The 21,638-nt window shown below is 37.9% G+C and overlaps 1 protein-coding gene across 3 annotated transcripts in view; it reads left to right on the plus strand.

Moving 5' to 3' along the window:
* SLMAP (sarcolemma associated protein) overlaps positions 1 to 21,638 on the plus strand; it is a 79,790-nt gene that overhangs the window by 21,361 nt on the left and 36,791 nt on the right. For 2 of the 3 annotated variants that reach the window (XM_030956401.1, XM_030956395.1), the window contains exons 1-4: positions 19,626 to 19,708; positions 19,981 to 20,052; positions 20,715 to 20,855; positions 21,497 to 21,634. Coding sequence is in view for 1 of the 3 variants with exons in the window: in XM_030956402.1 (XP_030812262.1) it covers positions 10,543 to 10,690; positions 16,200 to 16,272; positions 17,094 to 17,130; positions 18,547 to 18,609; positions 19,613 to 19,708; positions 19,981 to 20,052; positions 20,715 to 20,855; positions 21,497 to 21,634 (768 nt within the window). In the remaining 2 variants the exon portion in view is untranslated. Of the gene's footprint in view, positions 1 to 10,542; positions 10,691 to 16,199; positions 16,273 to 17,093; positions 17,131 to 18,546; positions 18,610 to 19,612; positions 19,709 to 19,980; positions 20,053 to 20,714; positions 20,856 to 21,496; positions 21,635 to 21,638 lie in introns of those variants that run through there. The other variant, XM_030956402.1, reaches the window with a different exon arrangement.

Consider the following 21,638-nt stretch of genomic DNA (forward strand, 5'->3'; position numbering starts at 1 on the left):
TGCCATAAAAACAATTCATTTGGTTTCTTTAGTAGGTGTTAGAGAAATTTGATTTTAGTTTTTGTTTATGCAAGGTTCTAGTAAGGTTAGTTAAAATCCAAAGACCAGGAGAGATTTATGCCTTACCTCTGCTCTTAAATTAGGGCAAAGCTCTGTCCAAATGTGACAAACCTCTCTCTTTGTCATACTTTTCATTGCAGTAGTCAGAGACGAAACCATATTTTATTTTGGTCTTGAGCTTCATTAGGTTGGCCAAAGAATGTTAACTATCAAGTTTAACCATTTTTTTTGATTGTGAATTTAAGAATAAAAATTTTTGTTTTCTGAGTAGTCTTAGTGTTCTTCACTAGTGTAGAATATTTATGGGTGGGTTTGCCTCCTAAAGGTAAGACTAAATTGCAATAGTACATTACAAACCTTTTGAAACATGCATGAAACATGTATTTGAAAAGAAATTAAGATTGTGTATGAGAACCTGCTCTTTTTGGAGCTTATTTATTTTATCTGGATACATGTGTCCTACAAATACAGTCTTTGGGAATTTGTACATGTTGAGAGCAAGTTAACTTTACTTACTGCAAAATTTGAGTATGCCATGTTGCCAAACTTTAATTACATTTGTTAGAGTAAATAATAGTGTTTAGATTTCAGTCTGGTTTTGTAGGAAAGTATTCCTATAAGGGCATCAGGATTGATGAGTATTTCAGCAATATTTTACACTTAGAAGTAATTAGCCTGAAGAAGCCTGGATTTCTGGGTGAAGGCCTATTAGAGTGTTTTATTTCTTTATTTTAAAGCTGCATTAAGTTGCTGTATATTTCCATTATTGATTAATACAAAGAACACAGTAGCATTAAGTGAAACCTCAGGAGGTCACCTTGGCCATATGTTTTCCCTCAGGTCCATGTTTGATGTGATGATAGAAGTTGAGATAAATTATACAAAGTAATCACTGGTGTCACAGTGATACCTGATATGTGGCTGTACAAATGCCTTGTATAAAGAGAGGCTGAGCTTCTTTAATGAAATAAAGCAGGAAACTTCTTTGCAAGTACGATTTCCTTCTAGAAACCTGTTTTTATCTACTTTTTACTGGTTTTATGGGTACATTGCACAAGTCAGTGTTTTAATATGGAGCAGGAAAAGTTCTTTCAAAGTCTCTGGGTGTTATGTGAGATATTGTCTTCTATGACAGCAGTAAGACAAAATAAATATCTTCTTTATATTGTTTTAGTATTCTAATGAGTCAATTTGAGCATCTTGGAATGATGTGTGAGTAATCATTTCCTGGGAAGCTTTCTGTTGATTGTACTTTCTTGTTAATGTATTTTAGCTTTGCTGTTAAAGCAATGATGTACCTTAAAATTGTCTCAGCATTTTCAGGATGGGATTAAAATAGTACTTGAGAATTTTCATGTAGGCTGAAAATTCAGTTTCCTTGAGAATATTGTATATAACCGGTACTGAGTAGAGTAGTTTTCTTGTGGGAAACTTCTGTGCTTTGTCTATATTCTAGAATGGAATTGCATCTTTTCTGAAAGTGTTAATATCCTTCATCTCTTTTGTGATACATGTACAAAAGTTTTCAAGCAGGATGTATGTGAAGGGATAGACTTTTATTCCGCTGAGAAGATAATAAATACAAAATTCTTGAAGTTATCCTGAAACCATGTAGCACTTACAGCAAGAAGTCAGAAATTTTGGTGAACTGCTAAGGACAAAAGTTAAGTAAAAGAGACATTCTAAAGAGTAGTAATTAGTAACTATGGTGACACTGTAGCAAGGCAGTTGGCTATATATAAACCAAATTACTTGTAAATTAGAACTCTTCCTCTACATCTCTTCTTTTTAAAAATAGCTTTTTGCATCAAAATTAGTGACACTGATGTGTAGAGAGGGATCTATTTTTATATGGTGGTGTTGCATTTTGTGGCTTGAAGTTTTCTGTGAGTATCTATCTTGTCATTCTTTTCCTTTTGACAGCGAATGCCTTTTTGGATTATTGGAATAAATCTAGGGATAGATCAGGACCCTGGTACCTGAGCAGCTTCTACCTTTTGCAGTCACTTCATGCCACACTTTGTGTTTCCTGCAGAAATTTTTATTTAGAAGAGAAATAAATATTTTGGATCATGCCTAGGATTGCTTCTGCTCACATCCTTCATTGTAAATCTTCTACCTAACTGCAGAATTTTGAGGAGGCCTTACAGCATAATAGGGAGTGTCCAGGACTTGTTCTTCTCTGACTTGGTGTTATACTACATTTTTCCATTATGGAATGTGATTGCTGGGAGGTGTTAATTTCACAGCTGTCAAGTTAGGCTTGAAATGGTTATTTCTAGAAAATAGTTTGTGTGTTACTTGAATGTTACCAGTTCTGCTGAAGGAGGGTGAAGGTAAATAGGTTAGAAAGGGGAGCCATCATTTGTGATAATGTTTCCATTCACATTGGTTGTGCACAGTCATAGTGCACAATCATAGAATAAAAGCTTTGTTTTCAGTTTAATCTGTTACATCAGTATTGGTATATATGATATATTTATCATCTTATATGAAGGATTTTTTTGCTGTATAAACTGCTATGCCTATAACACTAATGGTTCTTTCCCCAGATATTTTCTTCTTTTAGGTGTTTGGAGTGTTGATAGATCCTTTTGAAGCTAAAGTAAACAAGAGCAATCTGCAAGTGAGTTAGTGATGTTCATTCAGTTCTCCACTGACTGGTGTTGAGGGATTCAGGAATTGTAATGCCATTTGTTTACTTACTTACATTTTCACAGAATCACAGAATAGTTAGATTGGAAGGGACCACAGTGGGTCATGTGGTCCAGTCTCCCTGATCAGGCAGGGTCACCTGAGAGTGTGCAGCGCAGGATTGTGTCCAGATAGTTCTGAAAATCTCCAGTGAGGGACACTCCACAGCCCCTCTGGGCAACCAGTTCCAGTGTGCAGTTACTGCAGAGTAGAGAGGTTCTTCCTCATATTCAGGTGGAACTTGCTGGGCATCAGTTTCTGCCCATTGCCTCATGTCCCATTGCTTGGTAGCACAGATGAGAGCCCAGCTCTATCCTCTGACACCTCCCAGCAGATACTGACAGACCTTGGTGAGGTCCCTTCTCAAGGTGCTCCCAGCTCCCTCAGCCTGTCCTCATAAGAGACATGCTGCAGTCCCTTCATCATCTTTGTCCCTTCTGCTGGGCCTGCTCCAGGGGCTTCGTGTCTCTCCTGGACTGAGGAACCCACAATTACATTTTTGTATTTCATGAAAGCAAGGATGATGTAGGTCATGGTTTCCTTAATTTTCTTAATTCACCTTGAGACAGTTGTCTCCTAATAGAGAGAACTTCAGATTTGACCACAAGCAGTAGGGATTTTTTTCTCCTCATTTTCATATACATGCTCAAATTTTGAATAGTGAACATTGGTTTTAACTTTTGTCTTAAACTAGAGGACTTGGATTATGATATAGTTTAAGGTCCTACACTGAAACTTTTAGCCATCTTCTGTCATTCTCTTAAGTATGAATTACTTGGAAATATGGAACAATACTGCTTGAGAATTATATTTGATAAAAATAGCTCAAACCATTTAAATAGCATATTTTTTAAGATTCATGTAGCTACTTGTGAAACTGAATACTTAGAAAGAATTGTTTAATATTTTTAGTAGCCTTTCTGTTAATAAAGACCACTTTCTAATACAAATCAAAAATCATTGTAAAATAAGTGTCTGATATCCTCTTTCTGAATTTTTGGATGTAAAGTAGATGATCTGTAACTACTTGAACAATAGTATAGAGCTATTGATTAATAGTAATCCTGAGTCCTGAGCTTTTCACCTTCAAATGAGTAAGCTGAATTGCAGGTACTAGCAAATGTGTGGTTTGAATAATGATTTAGAAAGTAAATGTTGTGCTTAAATGGGCACAATGCATAGGAGGTGGCATTAAGTCTGCAAACATACTTTTTTTGGGTGCTTTTCGTTTTTAATGATTTTAACATGCCAGAATTTAAATTTCTGATAGGTGTAAGTGTATCTGTAAAAGTCAGCAGTTAAAATAAACATTGCAAAGTCATGTGTCAAAAAAAGTCTGTGCTGAAATGTTCACGGGTACAACTTGAACATTCTGCTTTGTTCTGTTGAGAAGAGTGACATTTTGCTTCTGAGGAAGGCACTAGAGCAGCTCAGGGCTGTAGCCAAACACGTTTTATGCACAGTTAATTGTTGGTGTCTCTCATTGCTGGGCATTGCCTTTCTGCCTACGTAAGGTGACTCCTCTTCCTCCCCACGAATCCATCCATCTTCCCTTCCCTTTCATAGTCCCTGTGCCCTTTTTGGGCAAAGTCTGCTGACCACTCACATAAAAGTTAAGCTGAGTGACAGGACCTATAGTGAACTTCAAAGCACTTGAACAACCAGGACATGGCAAGGAACACAGGGATTAATATTTTATAGCACCTCAAATAATGTGTCTGCAAAGGCCAAGCTGTGTTTATACCCAGGCTCAGCTGTGCTGGCACAAAGCTGCTTTTACTGGCACAGTTTACTTTGCTTGACAACAGGTATGAGTAACCAGCAGGGTTGTCCTGGCAGTACAGACAACAAAACTTCAAGGTGTAAACAGACAAAGGAACAATTTGGTTAGCAGAAGAGCATATTCCCTGCTGTCCTTTCCCCTCTACCCCTTTGAACTACTGGCAAGTTTGGAAGGATAGCATTGGATTCCTGGGAATAGCTGAAGATTTTAACCTTTTCTCATCACTGCAGCTGGATTTACATTAGGCTTACACTTTGAGTTAAAAACACAGTGACTTTTTTTGTCCCATGCTGTATCAAAGAATGTCAATTTTTTATCCTTTTTTTGTTCTTTTATTACTCATAGAAAAAGTGGTAAAGTTTATTATTTTTTAGAAAAGTTACTGAAAACTACTAGCAAGTTTTGCTTCATTTGAGAAACCCAATACTTGTAGTCCCTGAAAAGCCAACTGCCACTCCTTCACTCTGTTCAATCTGACTGGAAAATCCCTTTCTTCACAGCTGGTTGCTTTTAGTTTCATAGTGGGTGCTTGCCTGGGGTAGTTAGAAGCATTTTAAAAAGGAGTTTTCATAATAACTCCAAAGTTAATGCACTAGTTTTGTTTCTGAGTTGAAGCAGTGGGGTTTAGTAAGCAAAGAGCTATTAGATCTATGTGTTTAAGAAATGGAAAACTAAATAGAAAAGCAATTTTGCTTGATGTACCCCACCCTGTGAATTACTCTTGCTTATGGAGACAAATACTTCTACTTCCTTGATAGACGGGTGGAGTTAGGCAAGTGAGAGGAAAGGAATTTGGGATCTGTCTAAGCAGACCAGAATGAGAAACTCAAATCAATTGGATCTGGAGGTAATTTAGCATTTGAACTTCTCTATCTTACAGCCAAAGGACTGACCTGGAATTCAATATGGTTTGTACAGTGTAGTCTGCTAGCAGAGTGCTGCTCCCAAAATGAGAAAATTGTCAGTGTTAAGACTTCAGAAAAGATAAAATAATCTTGTAACAATATGAGAAAAAAAAAAATCTAGCCACAGTGTGGCAAATGTTGGCCCTCTAAGTTTGACCGTGGTATATATTTTGTTTTAAAGTCTTTGGCTTTGCACAGTTGGACTTGTGCACAGTGTATTTTGTTTCCTGGTAGAATTCTCAGCATGCAACGAGTAAATGAACTCAGTTACATTACTGCTTAGTGAAGTATCACTCCAGGGCAAGTATTCCAATTTCTAGATCCCCATTTATTTCCTGCTTTTGGGTATTAGCTTTAGTACTCAGGGGGTGCATTTATAATTCCTGCATTAATTGTTCAATGATTATTTAGTAAGTCAGGGACGAATCTTTCATCATTAACTGCAGCATTTTCTGATTTAACTGCTCTGGCTAATAGCCCTGCTGCCCCTTTGTGGTGGTAACCATGGCAAAAAGGAAACTGCCAGCTCCTTACGGGTTATAGTTCATAATTTGACAAAATAATATAAATCTTTCTGGTTCAAGCTAAAGCCACAAAGGTATAACAAAACCCTGAAGCTCATGGGAATTGTGTGTACTTCTTTCACAGAGGAAATAAGAGGTGAGAAAAAGAATGGTAAACTAGGCGATTCTGAAATTGGGCTTCTTTTTCTACATTCATTTTTTAGGCAGTGGAAATTTATTTAATACATAAAATATATTACTTTTTGTAAAAGGCAATAGCCTACAATTTGGTACTTACTTAATTATTAATTCAGCTATGGAAAGAGGCTGAAATAGGTTTAATTATATGTAATGATTTCTTCTTCTTCCTGCATTTTTTGATGTAGAAGTTGTTCCTCTTCACATACTGAATCTCACATCTCTGTGGACAAACTGCCATTGTTTTGCAGCAATTCTCCTCACTAGTTCTCGGAATAATTGCCCTGAACTGCAGTTTCAAGCTGGGTTAGGTGGAGTAGCAGTAATGTGCTATTAAAATGGCAGATGATGGCTGTACATAGTAATAGCAATATTAGAAGAATGAAAAAGCTGGTCAGTTGTTTCTTCCTGTAGTTCTTCTGTAATTAAATCCAGATAATCAAATCACTGAAGAAGTGTGCTACTTTCACGATTTTCTATACATCTCTGAGCCCATATTTTGTCTTCTCTGAGATCCTTCAGAAGTGTCTCATCCTGTAGCATCCTGTATATGTCTTGGGAAAGAAAACACATCATGGCTTTCTCACTTGTCAGCCTACCTCCTGGAAGATGTTGCAATAGTGATCATTAAACAGAATGAGTTTGTTATTGTTAGAGTTTGTTTTATTACTTTGAAGAAAACAGTTAACCTACATTTCATAAGTTAGGTTAAAATCTGTCCTCGTGGTGTGTAGCAGTTTGTAACTTCCTAATATCAGTTAGAATTAACATATTTTATGTGCTTAGATTTGATGTATCATGGTTTGGGATCACTACAGAAGAATCTTCTATTTCTCTAATCAGGAAATACTAGCAATTTGTTATAGGGGAAAAATCATAGTGGTATCTAACTGCATGAAAATAAAACATGAACTGATTTAGCAGGTTGTTGATGCTCTTGAGTCATTGACCTAGAAGGAAGAATGTGATTTTTATGCACCATAGGTCAGAGCAGAGGAGATACCTTTGTTCCATTTGCAAAACTGAAGAGTAATTTGAAATACTATAAATACTAAGTTTGTGAAATAAGTACATAATTCCTTGCAAAACAGGGAAACAAAAATCTGTATTTTTTTTTGAAAATTCCGTACTGTAGTTTCTAAGGGAAGTGGACTGTACTTGGACAGGTTTGTGTGTACTGATGAACTGCAAGTTTTACTTGAGAATAAAATCTTCAAAAATTTTGTGGAAGCAGCCTGGTAAGGTGTGTGCAGTTAATTGATCTTATTAATGGCTTGTATGTGGGAGGGTGTATAAACAATAAATTACTAAAGAAGAAAGAGAGGCTAGGAATTTTTTTCTTTGAGATGTTATGATAATGGAACATACATTTCTTGAATACTTTGTGTGTTATCTTATATTTTTTACGAAAGGAGGGGAAACCAGTGCTCACACAATATATACAGCTATCCCTTGAATTAAGGATGTGGTCATGCTTTAACAGTCCTCAAAAGCTGAGTTGTTTTGAATGTGTGTGAGCTGCCATCTCTGCTCTACATTGGACTTGTTGTTAATATGAGGTACAAAAGGGCTGGGACTTCACTCTGGAGAGCGAATTATAAAAGCAAGTGTAATTAGGCCAATATATGCTGCCATTTTTTCTGTCAGCTTAAGCACCTCCTTGTTTACCTTGCATCAGCTCGAAACTGGTTTGCAGTGACTGAACAAGTGCCTGAGCCAGTCCAGGTGGTGAGGTGGTGGCACAGCTCAGCAGTGAGAGATGGGAAGGGCAGGAGGCATCGCTGCTCTGTGAGCTGGCACTGCTGCCTGAGTGCGCTGGGAGCAGGGAGGAAAAGTGGTTCTGGGCTCCTGGAAGGTGCTGTGTTACATAGCTGCTGTGCAAAAGGTGTTGGTTTGGGAATCTCAGGACCCGCTGTGCTTACCTCATAATTAAATAGTACATAAATCCAGTATGCTGCCACAAGTATTAGTTAATGTATAGACACATTTGTTTCAGGGCTTGCATTTGATTTTATTTCCTTAAGATAGTTTTAGTAATTATGGAAAAGGGATGGAGAGATTGACCTTTGAGAAAGATCATTTGAACTAGTGAAAACCAGCATGGAAGTAACATTACAATTTGCTACCTGAAAGGGACTGGCTCAATGGGTTCCTGAGGAATGGCTACATTAAAGATAACTGAATCCCTTACAGCAAGATTTGAAGGCAGTGTATTTTCCCCTCCTTAGACATTAGCTACTAACATGTGGCTGGTATTGCTTCTTTACTAGATACAGGAAGAAGCGTATTTACAAACAGGATGAAAAGACTTGAAGACCAAGCATCACTTTTCTAAAATTTGTGTAATACAGTTCAGTAGTATGCACTTAAGTGGACATAAGTTACATAATATTAAATGTAATGTGTATTTTCTGTAGACATTTGTTTACAAATATTCTTTTGCCGTTTGAAAGTTGTGTCTGCTGATGTTTTACAAGTTTTGTATTGCTGATGCTCTGTTGCACTTCTTTTCCTGTGGTCACTGTCCTGTATTTCCTTGTGCTATCTTGTCTGAATCCCATTTGCGGAGTCCACAAAAATGTGGTTACAAGGGGCAGTGATTAATCAAAATGTTGGGAGGGATAAAAGGCAGATATGCTCAGAGAAGAAAAGGGTGGGGAAGAGCAAATAAGCAGAAGCATGTTTATTTCTCCCTGCCTGTGACTCACTTTTTCATAACAGAAGAATTTTCAAATGAAGAAGAAAGCTAATTGAAAACAAACAGGAAGCAAGAAATAATTACCTCTGTGATGAACCATGAGAGGGTTCAGTACTTTCAGCCTATTAAATTAAGAAGCTAATTAATTTGATTGGCTTTTAAGCATATAACTTATAGAAGCTGTATGATATACTAGTATGTTAATAGATAGTATTTAATACTATAGAGAGTATTATTTAGAGTGGATTTGATTATTAATATAGTGAATGCAATCAGAATTTCTTGATCTATCCATAATTTATGTTTACCTTCATCTTTATCAGTTTATGACGGATTACTGTTTTCCTTCAATTGAAGATCTAAGGTGTATCTGTTGGGGGGAGGGAAGTCTTTCACATTCTGCTTTTCATTCTTTTCATGTACTGCATTTCATTTCTAACACCTACCTGAGCTTTCCTGTGCTGGCCTTCCCCTTGATTAGTGAGTCCAGTGACACAATGGAATTCCAGCTCTGTGCTTAGGGCCACTGGGTTATGCCATATAAGATGCATCTCATGCACTCGGTGTCACTTTCCAATACAAGATCTAAGGAGCCCTGGTGCTCTACTCTCACTCCGTTCAAAACCCATCTTTCCCCTTGACACTGTGGTTTTGAGCTATGTATCAGGATTTTTTTTTTGAGGCCTGCAATAATAGAGGCACTTAAAAACATGGCAAATTTTGCAGGGAATGCTGCAAAAAAGGAAAGGTCAATTGGTTTTATAAGAAAAAGATGGAAATACATTCATTTCTCTGAACACAACATCTTTTTCCCCAGCCTTATGCCTGCTTTGGGACTTAATGAGATTGTTTGAGTGCAGGAAGCCAGTGATTTCTATCATTCCAGCAGGTTCCTGTAGCAGCTATTCTTATCTTGGAGTAGTGAGATTGACTCATTCCAGTAGTTACACCTGGCTGTCAGTAGCGTTCTGGTCCCCTCTTTTGTGGTGTCACTGCTCAGGTCACAGCCAGTCACTCTGGTCTTCTGCTGGATGGTTGATTTGTAACCTCTTTTCAGATGCAGAAGTTTAGACTACAAGTCTTGCATCATAAAAGCAGTTTCAGATTCACTAAGTTTCTACTAACATTTAATTAATTCTGCAGTTGGGTGTTTTCAAAAGTACTTGAAATCTTGAACTTTAGTTAATGATGTGAACTAGTATTGCTGAGAAGTAAAAGCATCCTGTTGGTTTTCTTTAAATTTCACCATGGTCTTTTATTGCAATTCCTGAATTCTGTCTTTTGCCAGAGGTTTTCCTTCAGTTGCCTTCCCTGCAGCATGATTGTCATGCAATACTGTTACCTTGAATGTATGAGCAGTTAGAATTTTTGTGTGTTGACCGACTTAAATATGAATTGTTGTATGTCTGTGGCAAAAGGTGTTGCTGCTAATGACGTGTGATCCTCTATTGCAGGCAGTAGTTCAGACACACTTTGTAGCAATTATTTGCATAGTGTATGTGCTAGAATTCAATCATATGTGAACTCAAAATCAAATACAATACTTCTTGATGATGGGAAGGTGTTGCATCCTGATGAGGGTGTTTAGAGTTTGATACATTTGTTATCTTCTAGAAATAAATTTTATCTAAATAAAGTTGTGCTTGTATTTCTTGTCTTTTCCCAGATATCTTATTGTTGTTTTTGTTTGTTTGTTTACAGTTCTATCTTCAAGACACTAAAAGTAGTAATGGTACCTTTATTAATAGTCAGAGACTGAGTAGAGGATCTGAGGAAAGCCCACCATGTGAAATTATGTCAGGTGACATCATCCAGTTTGGTGTAGATGTGACGGAGAACACGCGGAAAGGTAAGGGTATGGATCATTTTTTGGTTTCTTTTCAAGTGTATTTATGTGGAACATCTTACTACAATCCAGTCTTTAAAACTAAATGGCATTCCCATTGTAAGAAAACAGTCTTGTTTTGTTTTTTGTTACTTCTTCCCTCCTTTGTGCTGGCAGTGAGCCCTGGCCCCATGTGGTACCTGATCAAGAAACATGTCTGCTGAAAATACAGGCTCTATTTCTGCCCTCACACCCCAAAATGGACTTTACTGGGTTGATTCCATGGCCTACTTTCTTCCTTACTGTGTGCAGGGGAAGTGTAGGTCTGGAAAAGGAGGCTCAGCTGGGGCTGTGTGTTCATCTATTGCCTCACTTAAATTGACCTACAGCAATTTTAACAACGCAGGCACATGTTTGTAAAGCTGTATTGGGCCTTTTGGATTTTATTATTATAATTGTAATTACCTTTCTTTCAAGCCCTTTGAACCTTAAGGTTTCAGCTAATGGTATGGCAGAAGTATGAACCTGAATTTCTTGATCAAGTAGTCAGTGTAGGTTTGAAACAGGCTAACAATTCTTTTCAGGATACCCACTGTTTCCTTCTGTGTCAGCTACTGATATTGATTTGTGCAGGTACTTTAAAATGAGAATAGAAAAAAGTTGCTAGCTGACAAATGAGGTGATGGCATTTTTGTTTGGTTTGTTTTTCTTGCTGTCTTCTTCCCAGTGTGCATGCTCAGGAGATGTTGTATTATGGCAATAGCTCTGTATCTGTGTTAATTAAAATGCAGCCTCTATCTCTTTTCTTTTGAAATTACATAGTATGTCAGGAACCATTTCTTTATCTTTCTGGAGACTGGTCTGTATGGGGATTATCAGACTATAAACTTTTTTAAAAGTTCCCTAATGGGTCTGCTGGTTTCTGTAAGCATTGAACTTTTGGCCATGTTCTGTAGAATCCTACCTACTCAGCAGCACACAGATTTAGCATTAAAGGTCAATTGCCATCACCCCTTTACTGCTTTTCTGAGCAAGACCTTCATAGAGGGTATCCTTAAAGAGAAGTATATTAGAGAAGAATGAAAATAATATTAAATTGGATGGCTGATGATAGTTTTTTAAAACAAGCGAATAAACGAAACGTCCATCAAAGCAATCCTCTTGCAAAGCAACCCCCCCCCAAAGCCCAACAAACCACACCATAGTACAACAGGAGAATTTCTTAAAGTGCATTAAGTGAACAAAACATAAAGATGGCACCTGCTCTGTTACTCGTGAATTTTGTCTTTAGCCAGATGGGGTTGTAATTCTCATATCTGAAGTATCAGAGGAAGGTTAATGAATGTGTTTAAAGAAAACATTGTTAAGTAATGGTGGTGGTGGTATTTTGTCATCAAGAGCTTTTGGAGCTGTAGTATTTTTGAGTGATTCATTATAGTGAAGGTCTTACCACATTGTTTTACTCTTCTCAAAAAATGGTATAGCAAAATTCAGCTCCAGGGTGCCTAGCTGAAATTGCTGGGAGTTATTGAAAATGTTTCCATGTGAAGTGATTGTAAACATTTATGAATACTAGCAGTACACATGGAAGAGATCAAAAGTATACACTCCATCTGATGAACTTGGAACTATTAATTTGATGAGATGTTGTCCTTGCTAAGAGGAGATGAATATCTTCAAGTGTATTTAGGCTAAAACAATTTTTATTATAAGATTTAGTTGGAAGAGAAATTGGACTTGACTTGCTTTTATCAGCACATTGGAGTTAGTTCATGGAAATATTTGCACAAAGTTAATCGTAAGCAAATTCTTGCCATGAATTTTTGCCAGTAGTAGTTACTTGCTGTGGTTTTGTGTTAGTTTTACAAAGCACGATACATTACACAAATGCTGGTGACTCGGCATTTGTGTAATGAGTGATCAGATTAAGTTGCCTTCCTTGTCCTTTTCTCTGGCTTTGAACTTGGAAGCTGTGCTCATGTTACTCATGAACGTGTTGAGCTCGCTAATGAGGAAGAGGATACAAGTTTGCTTTCTTCCCTCTCTGCTCCCCCAAGCAGAGAATGAAGATTTTATCATCACAGGGTGTTTACCTATGAATATGGTTGGAATGCATGTAAACATGGGTTTTTCACCAGTTGGTTTCAGTAGTCTTAGATGTTACTGTTAATCTAATCTAGTCATGAAACAGACAGGAAAGTAGTTTTTAAATTGGTGATTCCCTTTAAAAGCACTTTGCACTCTGGTATTTACATAATGTCTTACTTGCACAAGACACGTCAGCAATCTGCTGTGTGTAATTATAAGGTAATGACAGGACAGAACGGGTGTACTTGCCCATGTAAATTTTAAATTCTGTCAGTATTGCTAGAATACATTTATTTTATTGTTGAGGCTGTGTTTTAGTAAGTAATTTCCTTGCAAATGTGATCTGGATTTGGTTCATTAAAATAGTGGCATGTTCAGTATGTGATTTTTCAGGTTATCGGGTATGAGAACCAATTCCTCAGTTTCCTGCTGCTGAGCCAAACTCAATAACAGCTCCTGGAGAAGTGTTTGCATCCCTCCTGCTTCCTTATTTGTCCACTTGCTATATTACTGACAAGCACAGGGGCCTCGCCATTTCCCTCTCCTTAATACAGCAGTACTGTGTTAGTGTGGTTTATATTCTTACAGCACTTGCTTAATTTCCCACTTGTGCCAGAGCATTCCAAGTTAATTTGTGATACTTCCCTGCACAGCAAGCAGCAGCAGCAGCTGCATTGCAAAGCAAGGTCAAATAATACCAACATGATTTAGTTCAAATGCAAAAATGCACATTTTTCTAGTCAGGTTTGGACTCTCATACATCTGTTCTGTCATGGGATGTTTGAGGGAGGTCATGTAAGTGGGGAGCCCCACAGCAGTGTGTGCTGCCAGGCAGTGCGCAGACCCCCGAGGGGTGTGGGGGGCTCCTCAGGGCTGGGTACCACATTAACGAGTGAAAATAGAAACAAAAGCATCACTGGCGAATTGTCTCTTTAGGAAGCAAAAACTGAGACAAACCGAAACGGTTTCTGTGTTCCTGTTGTGCTGTAGAGCAGCAGAACCTGTCGGGGTTTAGGACGGGTCCTCAGGGGTTTTGGAGCTGTGAAATGTGGGTCAGCTGCGTGTTTTGGAGGGGACCAAGAAGTTTGTGACTCAAGTGTGGAACAGCAAATGGAGCAGGAGCGGGGTTTTAATCCGTGGAGAGAGCTGTGGATGGGGGGGCAGGTGTTTCACGCCGTGGAGGGACGTGGCTGTGGGGCGGCAGTTCGGTGCTCTGGACGGAGCCGTGGCTGTGGGGCGGCAGTTCGGTGCTCTGGACGGAGCCGTGCCTGTGGAGCCGCTGTTCCCGCTCCGGAGGCCGCGCGGGGCGGGGCGGACCCGGCGGCCGCGGTGGCCGGCGCTGGGGCGCCCCCTGGCGGCGGCGCTGCGCAATGCCGGCTGTGCCGGGGCCGGGCGGGAGCGGCGGCCCCGCGGAGCGCCCGGAGGTGAGTGGGATGGAGAGGGGGGTGAGCCTGGGGACGAGGGGTGCCTCAGCTCCTTTGGGACACCAGGCGTTGGTTTACTGCCTTTTCTTGTTAATTCCTCACAAGAAATACTGTAGACCTAAATTGAAACTATTGCTGCTCTTCCGCGCAGTCAGTACTGTATTCATGTTTTCTGTGTTGCTTTCTCCTTATTTTTCCAATTGCAATGAACTGATAGCTTAAGGTCAGACTGCAGAGTTTGGATATTGTTTCATTTCTTACTATTTTAATTTTATAAGTTTGTCAAAATGCTTGGTACCTTTTCCCAGTCATTGTCTATTTGAGACCTTTGGCTAGATGTCTGTTATGTCTTAATTTGACACAAATAAAGCTCCTGAAGATTTTAGGAGATTTTTGTCAGTCTAGCTGTTGACAGAAAAAATTCAGAATTATATAATCGTACAGTAGACCTACCTGATATGTGACCCGAAGGTAAAGCTGTCTGTTGCCATTTAATGTCAGGTATCCTAATGTTTTCTTATTAAAATCACTGATTTCCTCTAAAAGAAAGAATTTTGTATTATGAAAGCTATGTATTACAGGGTACAGCTAATATTGCTAATGTATTTTTAAAATGTTTTTGCAAACTGGATTTATTCAATTTATAAATAAAGACCCCAAACCCTGCAGTTTAATCTGTTCTGCCCTGGCAAGTAAATTTAATACTTTACCAGGTCAGCTTGAAAAAAACAAGATGCTCTAGCCAGGAGAATACGTCTCCAAAGCATTAGCTAAATAAAGGTTAAAACCAACTTGTCTTGGTTGGATCATTTCTCTCTATATTTAGATTCTATTGAGGTAGCTTCCTTAAAGACCTGTCTCATTTCCCTGGAGTATTACCAGTGTCCTAAAACGCCCATTGCCCTTTTTTTTCCAAAGCCAGATTAACTGTTTTGCTGATATTAATAACAGAGAAAGGAGAGCAGCTATTTGCTTTTGTATGTTAGTGGGTGCTGGAGGTATAGTGGTCCATGATAGGTGACCACACACTCATTTCTATCTCACTTGTGGTAGTGTTTTGGGAACAATGTGCAGCTATCTTTCCATGTATCTGCAAATAATTTTTACTTCCGAATTAATAGAACTATACGGGGAAAAAAAATCAACCAAGACACACACATAATTTGACTGTTTGGAAAGGCATTGAAAATCATATCTAACATTTTTCAAAACATTGGGTAGAAGGTTTGGACTTGATGTAAAAATCAAATATTGCATTTCCTCCTCTTATTCCTTAGGATCTTTCTCGAGTTAAACAAATCTTGAATTGAGTCCTCAAGGAGCAAGTTTACCTCTTCTGAAATGAAAGGCCACTTGGCTAGGGCTATGCAGTAGATGTGCGCTGCAAGCACCCTGAAATAGAAATGTGTTGTCTTGAATAATGCTGCTTACAGTGTTCAAAAGGATGTACTTCTCAGTGGTTCCTGCACACTTCTCTGCATTTCCTTTTCCATCCTTTTTTGTAAATAATAATTGCTTGGCAAGTTCCACGTTTTGAAGTAAGTGTCGGTGACACAAATTGGACATATTACCTTCCAAGTCCCTGGATATGCTTGTCAGAATCTTTTCCAAAAGGCAGCTCATTATTTTGTTCATATCTCTGCATTCCTGTTACCTGGTGCAGGTAAGATGCATTCTGCTTCACTCATTTATGATCAAAACATTTACTTTTTAAACTTAGTACAGTAAAGACAAGTTTCCAGTATTGCAGCACGTGGAAGAGTTGGAACTGGAACTGCTCCACAGCCAGGACTGAGTACACATCATGACCTCTCCAAGTTTATAATGATGAAGTTTCCTGAGTCCAGAGGAGGTTTGAGAAGGCAGACCCGGGCACTGGTGCTTGAAGGTGTTCCTGCCTCCTCCTCTTTGCCTGTCTCAGGGTTTCTTTAGACATTTTGCTTGGTTACTGTAACATTAAGCACTGAACTTAAAATGAAGTAGTAATGGATCACAATGACTTAGTGTTTGTTTCTTTTCAGTGACCCATGGATGTATAGTCTCCACAATCAAACTGTTCCTTCCAGATGGAATGGAGGCTCGATTGCGATCAGAGTAAGAATATTGATTCACACGTACCAAAGTTCAGCTACTGTATGATGAGGATTTGATGGACATTATGTTTAAAATCATCATGGGAGCAGTTGGTTTGCCTGTAATCCTGCAAAGCGAGTAACTGAGTGCATGGTTCTTTTGCAGGCATTATGAGGAAAAAAAATCAATTTCCTTGTTGGGTTTAGTAATTAAGACAACTCTGAAGAATAAAAAAGTTCTCTAGAAGAAGAAAAAAATTCTTATGTAGTTGGGCTTTTCTGACTGTGGTTTACTCTACCGAAATGGGTATTAGAAACAGAAGAATATTAGAGGAAAATAAAGCAAATAAGCAAATTCTCCTGACCTCATTCTTTATTAATGATTATTTTTTTGGCTCTTTAAGATGCACATAAACTCAACTAAAGTGAAGCTAACAGAAACTCAGATGAATATTGACAGCATTTTCTGTCTATATGCCCATTTTTGGGAAATCTTCCAGGAATAGTAGAAACCAAAAACTTTAACATTTTATGTGCACTGAGTGCTAATCACAAATGGCATAATTTTAGTCATCTTTCATTATCAAAAATTTTGTGGGGTTTATTGCTTATTTAAATATCCTTTTATCATTAGTATCCAGAAATGCTTGTGTGAAGCTTTAGGGTATCTTTGGTTGCTTGTGGGAAGATAAATAAAAGTAAATTACTATAGAAGATTTTCCATATAATTTCATGTTTAAATAAGAAATTGTAAAAATGTATGTTGTTATATTTTTAGTTTTGATGAAAATGTCCAAGTACAACATTTATTTATTTTGTGTCCACTCTTTTTTTATTTTTTAGTGTTATCCATGCACCATTACCAAGTCCTGTTGACAAGGTAATTCAGTAATTTGCTGGTTTATGCCTTATTCACACACATGCTATTTTCAGACTTGTTGTAAAGATGAAGAAATAGTGAAATCTGTTCAGTAACATTTTGATATGTTTTCCACTGACTCTTTTTACCTCGTTTAATATTTTGAGTGACATTTAAGGTAGAGAAGTAATCCAGTATTACAGTGTATATTTGAAGGTAAGTTGACTTTTTACATTGTGGCACCTGAAACATGGCCTTGGAACACAACCATTGATGTTAAGATGGTTAATTTCAGGTACAGGTTGACAGACTAACATGTGTTGCATAATTTAATGCTTGATGTTCTGTAGGACCCAAGAGTAGCTCATGATTTGTGTTTGGATGAGGTCTGTTTTCTTTATATCATGTTTTTTATGGAGGAGAAGCTGTGCTGCACAGTCTGGAAAGCACTGTCCTGTTCCCAAGGAAGACTGAGACCAAACCTCTCTGCCTCTCCTGTAGAGCCAGAGTTGCTCACTGTAGAGTCATGGAGTCAGTATTGTAAAGTGTAATTCTTAAACTCAGCTTTGGTAATGTGGGGGACTTGTAGAAAAGCTGCTAATAGATATTCCCTTGAGAAGAGTGATCGGGAGTTGATTATTTCTCTAGCCTCTAAAAAGAAGGATTAACTCAAATATGTTCTAATCAGAGTTTTATGCATGAAGAACAAAATATCAAACAACTGTGGAAACTTACTTGTGAAGCCAGCAGCCTGAGGAGTTTATAGACTGTGTTTAAATTGAGATTTCAAAACAATATGTATGGCTTGAATTCAGGGCAAGGGGAGAAATCCTGGGACTGTAGGTATAACTGTGGGAAACAGTTAAAAATTATTTCAGTGTAGGAAGCCTATAAGAATTAGTAAATAAATTGGCTGAAATAAACCCTCAGAACAACCCCCCACTTCTCTCCAAGTGAAGAACAGTTTGTTATTATTCAAAGATAATACAGGTATTCCTTAATCCTGAAATAGATGCTTACAAAGGGAGACAATGGTGATAACTTGTAGGTCAGCAGGAAGTGTGCAGCCGTAATAGGTGTGGTGACATCGATCTGGAAGCCCACATTTTGTGTTTGTCACTGAGTTGAATGGCTTCAGCTTTGTGCCCCTTGTTTCTTTATTGTCAGTTGAGTCTCAACTGTACCGAAAGCTTGGAACCCATTAGTGTCTTGGTGGTTCAAGAAGTTGTGCAGAAACACAGTGGGACCTAAGACCTGAGTTGGGAAGTTCTGTGATTAAAAAAAGCATAAATAATAACAGAACAAGAAATAAAGCAAAATGCTATTATTAGGTAATCTGAAGTTTACCTTTGTGACTAGATTTAAGTGAATTTTGCATTACTTGTGTTTAATGAAAAATCCAAAACCATTCTAATTCTTACTTGTCTTCTCTTTCAGGTTGCTGCTAACACTCCCAGTATGTATTCTCAGGAATTGTTTCAGCTTTCACAGTATCTACAAGTAAGTTTTCTTTTAAGGGCATTTATTTTGGCTGAATATTTTTGTTCAAAACACAGATCTTATCCTGTGGCTTGTATCTACTGGAAACTACAAAGGAAGGGACAGTGCTGGCAGCTCTTCTTCCTCACTGGCATCACCAACCTTTCTATGCCTGCTTCTGTGTCAGTTTAATAGGTGTGCTTTTCCCAAGATGTCACAGCACAAAAGAGTTAGAATGCAAAATGGTAGCACGTTAAACTGTGCTGATAGATAAAAGTAAACTCTTTAGAAAGGATGATAAAATCAGCTTTCTGGGAAAAAAATGAAAACTTTTTTGCTGATAAATTCTTTCCAGGTTTAACTGTGTATAAGTTCTACTGATTTGTTTTGCCTGGTTTATTTGATAATGGCAATTTTTATTTGTTCACATCAAGGCTTTTGAGATGGATGATACTATCTTTATATGTATTTGCTGACATAGCAGGAAGGAGCTCATGCAGATGCTCTTTCCTTGGAAGCCAAATACATATTCACTCACCAATCTGTTCTCTCTCCATATCCTGGAGTTAACGAAGATGCTCTTCTGTCTTCCTGTCATAAACCAAAAATCAAACAGAAATAGTAGTTCTTGCTTGGCATTTCTCTTTTGTGACCTCATTTGAGGATGAACAGCTCGTTGCATGGAAGCTGCCAAGCTGTCCTTTGGTGTCTGCAGTTTTGTTACTTAAATTATTGAGGAGATGAAGTATCTTTAAGTCTTGGGAAGAATAACAGTGTGTCCTCAGTATGTGCAACATAGCATGAAAAATGAATGGTTTAGGAACCTGAGGTTATAGGATGGCATTTTCTAATTAAACCAAATCAATTTGTGGATGGATATAATGGAATAGGTTTATGGTTTTGAACAAGTTGACAGTGTTTGCTATTCACATTTCCTTTTTTTGTTGTATTTTGGGATCTCTTCTGTTGCTTGATTTCCTGAGTTGTTCTAGCTGAACTGAGTGATGCCCTGCTCTCTTCACAGGAAGCCTTACATCGGGAACAAATGTTGGAACAGAAGCTGGCAACCCTTCAGCGGCTACTTGCTGTCACACAAGAGGCTTCAGATACTAGTTGGCAGGTATCTGCTGGATCCTTTCCTTATGGACTCAACTGAGCACTGCCATATAAATTTTAGCTGTTAATGCAGGGAAAACACAGCAGAAATAATAAAAACTTTATGGTGGTTCTCTAATACTGCAAAAGACAGTGTTTAATGAATTAGTGGTTGTGTACCTTTGAAATAGCTATTAGCAGTAAGTACTCCAACAAAATTTAGATCTTTAAAGCAGAACTCTACTGGCACTACATTAAGCATGGGATAATTCTAAGGTGATACTTCTTTTCTTCTAGGCTTTAATAGATGAAGACAGGCTGCTATCAAGACTAGAGGTTATGGGAAATCAATTACAAGCTTGTTCAAAGGTAAGTAGTTCACTTGAAGTCAAATATTAGGAATGCTGAAAGGCAGCTCTTTTCAAGTGTTTTGGAAGTAGCTAGTTGTAGGAAAGCATTTGGAACATAAGCTTTCCAAAATGAGCCTATGCAGCTTTGATAATCTGAGTAGCACAAAAACTGTCCATCCGCTCTGTAATTCAAGGCATCTCAGTAAGTGGCTGTTGTTTCATTGCCCATGTCCTGTCTGATATTCAGAGTTACAAGTATATGCTGCCCTGATTATTGTTTAGGCCACCTATGTCTGCCTTGGATTTTAATTTTTATTTTATTTCTATTTCCTCTCAACTATCTACATTATAAAAACTTTCTCTGCAGGTCCTGTTTAAGGTCTTTCCTCTGGGACCTGGTTTGTCCAGTTCTGTGTCTCCTAGACTTGACATTGTCTTAGCAGTGCCCAAAAAAAGTGCAGTAATTCTCCTGGGATCAAAACTGACCACTGAATGTGTGCTGTCAAAAAATAACTTACTTATACTCAGTCATGTCAAGAATCTTTGATCACTGATTTGTAGGTAACATTTTCTCATCTATCAGAAATTGCTAAATGTTTTTTAATAGAACAGGCTTTATCACAATCTATTTAATGAGCAAAACAGTAATTATTCTATTCTTGAATTATTTTGCACGTGCAGAATCAAACAGAAGACAGTATACGAAAAGAGCTTATAGCATTACAGGAAGACAAACACAACTATGAGACAACAGCCAAAGAGTCCCTGAGGCGGGTCCTTCAGGAGAAAATTGAAGTGGTCAGAAAATTATCTGAAGTGGAGGTACTGAAGTTTCATGCCTGTTCTTCTGGAAGTGCTGAAATAGTTGTAACTACTGCTGTCTAGACCCCCACTTTGTTGCTGTGTTATGTCAGTATCTGTTGTACTCTGCACTTGCAGGATATTTGGTAGTATTGTTTATTTCTCCTATTGGACGGGACTAAGATTGTTAAACCATTAATGAGAAACTATTCTTTCAGCTCTTCCCTTTTCTCCCTGCTTTCAAAATTCATGATTCTGTCTTACAGAAGTTGCTATGTGTGGGACATACACAGGGGAAATGACATAGATGCTTTTAAGAAAATACTGTAAGACCTTGTTTAAACTGCAGCATTTATGGAAACATACAGTTAACCACTGTACAAAGTGTGCTTTAAAAGGAGCTTTTACAATGAGCTTTTACAGTCAAAGTGTTAGACACTCTTTTGAAGTAAGATTTTCTGCCTTATAATATCTCACATTATCCACTTTTCCTTTATTTCCTTTTTCTTTATCATTATTTGATATATTCCCTTGGTGAAGAAGTCTCATAAGACTGGTTGGCATCCTGTGCATATATACTGCTTGGAAAAAATAGATCATCTGCAGTGTTTGGTAGTTTGTCTGTCTTTTGTTATAAATTGCATAATCATTCTGTGTTACAGCGGAGTTTAAGTAATACAGAGGATGAATGTACACACCTGAAAGAAATGAATGAGCGGACTCAGGAAGAATTAAGGGAATTAGCTAATAAGTACAATGGAGCTGTAAATGAAATTAAAGATCTTTCTGACAAGCTAAAGGTAA

Source organism: Camarhynchus parvulus, chromosome 12, assembly GCF_901933205.1.
Source record: "Camarhynchus parvulus chromosome 12, STF_HiC, whole genome shotgun sequence".
In the NCBI taxonomy this organism is placed as follows: domain Eukaryota; kingdom Metazoa; phylum Chordata; class Aves; order Passeriformes; family Thraupidae; genus Camarhynchus; species Camarhynchus parvulus.